The sequence below is a fragment of the Protopterus annectens genome, chromosome 4.part1, assembly GCF_019279795.1.
Source record: "Protopterus annectens isolate FY-2018-M chromosome 4.part1, PAN1.0, whole genome shotgun sequence".
NCBI classification, from domain to species: domain Eukaryota; kingdom Metazoa; phylum Chordata; order Ceratodontiformes; family Protopteridae; genus Protopterus; species Protopterus annectens.
In genome coordinates, this window is record NC_056734.1 from 751,261,011 (window position 1) to 751,270,091 (window position 9,081).

The 9,081-nt window shown below is 34.0% G+C and overlaps 1 protein-coding gene across 1 annotated transcript in view; it reads left to right on the plus strand.

Moving 5' to 3' along the window:
- Positions 1-5,855, plus strand: part of LOC122801295 (vomeronasal type-2 receptor 26-like) — a 60,086-nt gene extending 54,231 nt beyond the window's left edge. Inside the window, exon 3 of the mRNA XM_044070842.1 lies at positions 4,954-5,855. Coding sequence (XP_043926777.1) covers positions 4,954-5,855 — 902 coding nt within the window. The remainder of the gene's footprint in view (positions 1-4,953) is intronic.
- The last annotated feature ends 3,226 nt before the right edge of the window (positions 5,856-9,081 follow it).

Genomic DNA, 9,081 nt, shown 5'->3' on the forward strand with positions numbered 1-9,081 from the left:
GCAGTTTGGTACAAACACTCAAGAGTCAGTGCAGAGGTAAGGTCAAATATCTAGCATTCCAGAATATTAATTATATTATTCAGGAGGTAAGAAATTATTCTGAGTATAATGAGAGTGGAAGCTACGGACATTATAATTTAGTTTTATTTCAGTTTATCAGCACTGTTCTTAGACATAGTAATATTTGATTTTTATATTTTTGACATCTACCTCCACTGTACATAGTAAAACATTGTTAATCAAACTGCAGCATACACAGACTTTTATTTTGAAAGGTGCAAGAAGATTTGGCATATAAAGGAGAGACTGCACCTGTTCAGCATAGTTCTGGGTAATTAAATGATAAAGACATTCATATATATATATATATATATATATATATATATATATATATAGATAGATAGATATCAAAAAGTAATTAAATATACTAAAGAAAAATACTGCGCTAAATATCCATTGTGTTAATAATGAAAAAATCAGTGCTTAGATAGAATTTTTTTTGCATTCATATATTCATTTGCTACATTTTTTGACATGTGAGAGATTTCATTATCATTAAGACAAGGCGATATCCTGGACAGTCAGAACAGTTTATTGTTCACACCATAGACAACGAGACAAAAAAATAATTAAGAACAGGTAAAAATTCCACAAAGATAAGTAAAAATTCCACAAAAATACTGAGCGCTTTCACCCGCTCGACTACCTGTGGGTTTCTTCAGAGTACATTAATCAATTCTCTGCACCAGTCTTATATACTAAACAGATAACTAGTTAATTGATTATTGATGGAATAATTAAATCAATTAACAGCATTTTAAACATAAAGTGAAAATAAAAATAAAAAATGTTCTTCCTTTTTAAAAAATGACCTAAACTCCACAGTACTAAATAGTGTGTTGAAACACTTTATCGTTGTTGTACCATATTGTGTTATATGAAAATCTAAATGAATAAAATGAAAATATTAATGAAAATAAAAATAAAAATAAAAATAAAAATGACAACAACACATACTATAAATAAAAATGTTAGTAGGAGGTACATACAAATTCTCTTAAGGTGTTGATATTATGGTTTTTGTAATATAAGGGATTTGTAAAATTTGTTGTCTTGTAAGCTTTATAAAGCTTTTGTGAGGCATTATGTGTCTATATATCTTAGTCTCTATATACAAGACTTTATAAATAATTTGTATTGTAAAAGTTCATTATAAATACATTATATTATAAGTACATTATAAAACCATTTTATATCTTAAATAAATAAATAAATAAATAATTGAATACTTATTTGATTATTATTAACTTGTAAAAAATATTAAATATTATGTAATAAATAAGTATAAAAATGAAAGTACGAATACATCTGAAAATATAATAATTACAGGAACTACGTATATGTTGTTTGTATTAATCAAATGTAAAATATATAAACTCAGTAGTGATCCCTAAGCACATTGTTATAGAATTATAGTGAAATTGTGGTCAAACTCAAATTACACACAAATGGATTTTTGTTTCAGAATACTTGCAATACTAATATGCCCATTCAAACCTGGTGTTGTGCCAGCATCGAAACGGAGTTGCCACAAACATTATTTTGTTAAAAGCAAGTTATCCAAATCCCCTTCTTTTTCCCAGGGGTTATAAATTCTATCTATAATAAAGAAGATGAATCTTTTGAAATTAATGCATGTAGTGCTGTGCATGTAAAGAGCATTGGTTTCTTTTTTATGTTTGATATCTCTTACATGCTCCATGATTCTCTCCTTTAGTTTTCTTTTAGTCTTCCCTACGTAATATGCTGGACATGAAGTGCAACTAGCCAAGTATATAACCCATTTTGTGTTGCAATTACATAAACCAGGGCATTGTAGTGTTTTACCATAGTTGTGCACTGTACAATAAGGTCCGTCATTTGTGTACTTACAGCTTTTACAAAATCCACACTTTTTCATTCTTGATGTTTTGTAACCTTGTATTCTACTTTCAAATATCTCTTTCATATTGATGCCCCTACTGTATGTAATTCTCGGGTGTGTACCTAGTGTGTCTTTGAGTTCTCTGCTGTTATTTATTACACAATTCCAAGTGTCAGTTAGAATCGTTATTATTGCTTTAGAGTTAGCATTATATGGTATAATAAATGAATCCTTTTTATTTATCGAATCTTGTTCCTTGGACCTTATAGTTTCTCCACTAATAATTATAGGTTTGTATTTTGTATTCCTATCCCTTAATACTTCCTTATTTAGAGAATCTAGGAGGTTTTGTGGATAACCTCTTTCAGCAAACATGTCCTGCAAATGTTTACTCTCATACAAAAAATTCTGATCATCGCTGATAATACGTGAGAGTCTAACTAGTTGACCTTTCACCAAGTTTCTCTTTTGGAAGTGGGGATGGTTACTATCATAATGTAAGTAACTGTTTGAATAAGTTTTTTTACGAAAAATGTTGGATTCTATCTTACCATTTTTGTTATACATTCTTATGTCCAGGTAATCACACTGTTCATAGTGTATTTGGAATGTAAACTTTAAGAAACTAGTACTATAATTTAAGAAATGCATAAATTCTTGTATTTCACCTTCTTCCCCCTTCCAGAAGACCAATATATCGTCCAGAAATCTTACATAAAAAATTATTTTCTCCCAAAACTTTGATACAAAAACTTGTTCAGTCTCCCAATATTCTAAAACTAGATTAGCGTAAGTGGGGGCACATCTGGCCCCCATTGCCACTCCTGTACATTGTTTATAATGTTCTCCTTCCAAGATGACATAGTTATTATTTAGTATCATTTCCATGAAATCTACTATTAGTTTACGTTTAACAGTGTGATAACCACTGTATTTGTCCAAAATTTTTTCAAAATACTCAAGTCCTTCTTTGTGAGGTATGATACTAAACAAATTGATAACATCTATTGTTAACATAAAATACTTCTCTCCTTTATAATTGTGATTAAATTCTCTCAATTTTTCTAGACAGTGCCATGAGTCTTTAATTATGTGAGGGAAAATTATACTAATATCCTTACAATGTACATCTACAAACCTTGCTATTGTTTCAAGTTTGGAATTTTTAGCAGAAACAATTGGTCTAAGGGGGGGATTGTTAATGCTTTTATGTACTTTAGGTATGCCGAATATGGTTGGAGTAATTGGATGCTCAACAACTAAAAATTCATATTCTTGTGTGTTAATCATGCTCTCCATCAAATAATCATATAGTAACCAGTCAATTTTTGTGTAAGCTCTTTGTACCTCATACTTAGAAACTTTATTGTATGTTTCTTCATTTTCTAACATAGTTACCATTTTGTTGGTATATTCTCTTTTTGGCATGATGACTACTCCACCTCCCTTGTCCGGCTTCATGATTCTATATTTATTGTTAGTACATAAATCAGAAATACAGAACCTCTCAGTGTCAGTCAAGTTGTCCTTTAACACTTGTTTTTTCTTTAACTCCCTCCGTATCTGTGACTCACATAAAGATTCAAAAACCTGAATAATTGGGTTGCTGGGAGGTATAAAAGTGCTAGATCTTTTGAGTGTAATAGCTCTGGTTTCAACTTTAATCTCCTCATGTGTATTTACCTTAGCAAAAAATATTTTTAAATTAAGTAATCTCACATACAATTTCAAATTAATAAGAATTTTGCCTATATCAATTTTGAAGTGTGGAACAAATGTGAAACCTCTTTTAAATAAAGAAATGTGACTTCTGTTCAAGTTCAAATCACTATAGTTGTAAATGTTGAAACCACCACTGTTAATTACATCACATACATCTTGATTCACTTTTTCAGAATCAAGAGTTGATGTGTCAATGACACTGAGGACTGTAAAATTCTCATCAAATACGTTTACAGGCATGACGTCTTCATAATCAATACCTGCTAGGTTAGAATTGTTACCGGTCTCATTTCCAATAACATTTTCCGTGGTGGTCTCAATATAAATTGATTCATTTGATTTTGCAAATGAGTTGTTGTAAATCGAGCCATCTAATAATAATGGGAGTTGGTCCTGAAGTGTGTTTTCCTTCCTTGATTCTGATATTGTATTTTGCCCCCTTGGAACCTGTCTCTTATTCTCTCTGATCTCCTTAGTTGGGGTTGCTCTAAAAAAACATCATTCTCCCTATATACATCCCTTTGTACTGTGTTGCCACTGAAATGTCCATAGTTATTTACACTTTTATTTACATTAGTGGCTGTTTGTTCATTAGTCTTTTCATAGTTCCTGTCGTCATGACTTGAAAATTTTGTTTTGTCATTTTGCTGAACAGAAAATTTGAAATCTTTAAAATGTTGATATGCCCTCTTGTGCATATAGTCATTACTGTCTCTTATCAATTTCTTGTTTTTATATTCTAATCCTCTCATAACAAAGTTGTCCATCTCCTTTATAATGTTGTCCATCCTATACTTATTGTGTTCAAATAACAAATCTCTTTTAATATTGTTGTCCAATTCTACTAGTTTTTCATTCAGTACTGACAGTCTATGATTATTGTTCTTAATAATCAATTTTAATACTTCTAGCCCTGTTTTGTCGTAAAAAGCTAGCAGTTCATCAAAAACCACACTGTTATGACTAAAACCAAAAGGTAATTTGAATATTCGCAAACCTTTTGGAACTTGTTCCAGCTCCAGGGATCTTTCTAGGAAGGCGTTGTCCATCTGAATTGTTTTGAACTGTTTTAACGTTTTGTCGAAGTCTGCATTTGTTCATTGTTCATATATATATAGATAGATAGATAGATAGATATCAAAAAGTAATTAAATATACTAAAGAAAAATACTGCGCTAAATATCCATTGTGTTAATAATGAAAAAATCAGTGCTTAGATAGAATTTTTTTTGCATTCATATATTCATTTGCTACATTTTTTGACATGTGAGAGATTTCATTATCATAATTAAATATTTTTTTATTAGGTTCAAGTGAATGCATTAACTGCCCAGAAGATGAATGGCCCAGTGAAAGACATGACAAATGTATCCCCAAACTGACTGAATTCCTCACCTATGACGAGCCACTTGGCACATCTATCGCTACCACAGCGATCTTCTTCTCACTCATTACTGCTTCAGTACTCTGCATCTTTATCAAGTATCGAGACACTCCGATAGTCAAGGCCAACAATCGTGAACTCAGCTACCTTCTTCTAGTTTCCATCACGTTGTGTTTCCTCTCTTCTCTGACATTTATTGGCCAGCCAGTAAAGACAACATGCATAGTGCGCCAGACATTTTTTGGTATAATATTTTCATTTTGTATCTCTTCAGTGCTGGCCAAAACAATTACTGTAATTGCGGCATTCAATGCAACAAAACCAAACAGTAAGTTAAAAGACTGGGTGGGACATAAGATTCCCATCAGTGTTGTTCTTTTTTGCTGTGTAATCCAAGTAATAATCTGCAGTGTTTGGTTGGCTTGCTCTCCACCTTTTCCAGAACTGAATACAAAATCAGAAAACAAAAAGATCATACTAGAATGCAATGAAGGTCGAACTATATTATTTTATTGTATGCTGGGATATCTGGGTTTCCTGGCTTTTGTCAGTTTTCTAGTTGCTTATTTTGCCAGGACATTGCCTGATACATTTAATGAGGCCAGATACATCACATTTAGTATGCTGATTTTCCTTAGTGTCCAGTTAACCTTCATTCCTGCATATATCAGCACACAAGGCAAATATACAGTAGCTGTTGAGATATTTGCCATCTTATCTTCTAGCATAGGATTACTGAGCTGTATATTTTTTAACAAGTGTTACATTATTTTGCTGAGACCTGAAAAGAACACTAAAAGATCATTAACTGGAAAGAAAATATAGATTTATACAGTTCATATAAATAACAATGTGAATTTATCTTAAATCATCGTAATAATACTACAACAATAAAAACTCAAGCAAATGAACCATACTGTAAAATGTGTTTTGTGCTTTTTTATTAGACTATTTCTCCAAATATAAATTCATTAATAAAACAATATCAATGTCACAACTTCTTTAACAGTTATTAATTTCATTTTATGTGGTTTTATGTTTAGTTTTTCTTGGCATGGTTTCTAGCTACATATGAGGATATATATAACTAAGAATAAAGCAATGCATAAAAGGAATAATGACTTGTCAACAGGACTTGTTGGTAACTCTCACAGTTTCTTTGACACCTAATAACATATTTCGTTTTGTTTGGCTTTATTTCAGTTAATAAGATCTGTCCAGCTCATTATTAAAATACCTGCAGTGGAATTAAAAATGTAGTCGATGGACCATTTAACTACTGCAGCTTTTTGCTTTCTTTACTGATTTCTATGTCTCTTTGAATTTATTGGAAACTCAAGGCACATATATATTCTGTCATGCATGTAATATAACTATTTATATCTACATTTATTGTCACTTCGCGGAGAACTGAATTTAGGCATCTCATAAACAAGTAACTCTTCATTCATGACCCACATACTATCTATAGGTTCATAGGTTCATAGGTAGGTACTAGGCTATTGGCCCTAGGGACTATTTAAGCCTAGCCAAAAAGGTACCCTGGCTTTCGCCACCCAAGAAAATTATTTTCCTGTGCTCTTGTCGAGCAGAGCCAAAGAAGTGATCCCCGGGGTGAATTTCCTATTTTCCATCCAATCATCAAGATTTTTTTTGAAGAGTTCTAAGGAGGAGCTCTGCTTGACATAGATAGGTAGTCTGTTCCAGAGTATGGGAAATCTCTGGGACAGGAATCTATCCCTCCAGCATGTTCTGTTTATTGTGGTGACAAGGTTTAGGTCCCTAGACCATGTAGCTTGGAGGGATTGGGATTTCTTTAAGTGGAGCATGTCCAACAGCTCTGGGTTTTACATCGCTTTGTATGTTAGGCAGAGATCACCTCTGAGTAGGTGATATACGATGGAATAAAGATGGAGATTTTTGAAACGGTCTGTGTACGGCATCTGCTTGAGGCCGGTAATCCTCTTTGTGAGGTATTTCCGTGGCCTTTCCAGTTGTTGTAGATGTCTTGTGAGGTACATACCAAAAGGGGCATTGTACTCTATAATTGGTCTAACAAGTGATGAGTAGAGGGGAACAATGACCTCTTTTTTCTTGGATGAGAAACCTTTTGGAATGAGGTGTGCCATGTAGAAGGATTTCTTGACTACTGTAGCAATGTGATTATCAAAGGAGAGACTACTGTCCACTTGTGTCCCAAGGTCTCTTATCACACTTTCAGTGTTAAGTACACTACCGCCTAAGTGGTAGCTCATGGGTACAGAGGTTTTACCAAAAGGGATGACAATGCACTTTTTGGCATTGAGCTCGAGGCCATGGCTTTGACACCAGGCATCTGTCTCAGTGAGGCCCTTTTGTAGGATGTTCACATCATTAGGAGTTTTGATTATGGCTCCTAGTTTCCAGTCATCTGCGAGCTTCATTGACCAAAGACCTTCTGTGTTAGCCTGTACTTCAGAGAAGTAGATGCCAAACAGGAGACGACCCAGGACTGAAGCCTGTGGTACTCCACTTATCACTGGTCTGAAGTTGGATTTGGAGTCTGCTACTTTCACAGTGTGGGTTCTGTCAGTGAACCAGTTGGCAACCCATCTTGTGACATAGGGATTTATACCTAGTTTAGTGAGTTTATCTATAATTCCAGAGTGGAGGATGGTGTCAAAAGCCTTGGCAAGATCTAGATAGGCTGTGTGAACCACCTTACCCTTGTCTACGGCTTTGGTGACTGCTTCAAAGAAGTCTATCAGGTATAGGAGACATGATCTGCCTTTTACAAACCTGACCTGGGTGGGGTCCAGAGTTTGGAGATTACCAATGTCTTTGTTTATAAGTTCCATGATGATACATTCCATGGCCTTGCAGACCAGGCTAATCAGGCTAATGGGGCAGTAGTTGCCAGGGTCCGTGGTGGCTCCCCCTTTGTGGAGTGGGATAACCATCGCTGTGCACCATTTAGTGGGCACAAAGCCTGAGGTGAGGCTATGATTGACCATGGTACTTAAGTGAGGTGCCAGTTTGTTCTGTAGTTCATGTAGGACACAGCCTGGGATGTTGTCAGGTCCCATGGATGCTGTGTTCTTGGCTTTGGAGAGTGTGGTTTTTACCTGTGCAGCCGTGATGTGTGACATCCATCTCTATTACAATGTCAGATATCACAAACACAGTGTTAGATACAAAATACCAATTGTCTATTATTTCTTTTCCATCCCCTCCAGCATATCATGACTTTCTGTTCTCTGCATAGAAAACATCTAACTCCTGTGCATTGCACAGTTTCAAATTGAGTAATGTCATCCCAATGTGCCTTATTATAATTCTCAGTCACAACTGTACTGTTTAATTATATAAAATGTTTTATATTCAAGTGTTGCTGGTGAGCTATGTCTCTACTGAATAGCTGTCTTGTAATATCTACATTCTAACACAGTTATATACTTGCACAGTTTAAGCTCAGAATATGAAATATAGTGAAATATTCTTGCTGCTGTTACATTGCTACTGCTCCATTTGTTTTATTGATTTGTATTATACCTAAGAATTTTCCTTCACAAAGATGCTATTGTAAGCAAAGCTTCATAGCTGGACATTCCTGGTCAATGACTGTAAATAAACAAATCAATGAATAAATAATTAGCCCCACTTTTGAGTCACATCAATAAATGTGTTACAGACCATTTAACTTCTGATAAATTAGTTTGTATTACTGTATATGAAAGGCCATGTAGCATTAAAAGAAAAATATCATAGTTTTTGAAATAAAAATTATGATGTGTGTGTGTGTGTGTGTGTGTGTGTGTGTGTGTGTGTGTGTGTGTGTGTGTGTGTGTGTGTGTGTGCCTGTCGATATGGGTCTACTGATAGTGATCAAATTATTGAATCACGTCAGCCAGAAAAATGTTGATATTGCTAAAGTCAATATTCTATTATGCATGTGAAAAAAAATAAACAAAAATGAACCATACCCCCTGCTAATTATGTATACTAACTCTGAGATCACACAATATTGGTCACATTCACCTGCCATGAATATTGTGTGGTCTCGCACACCTGT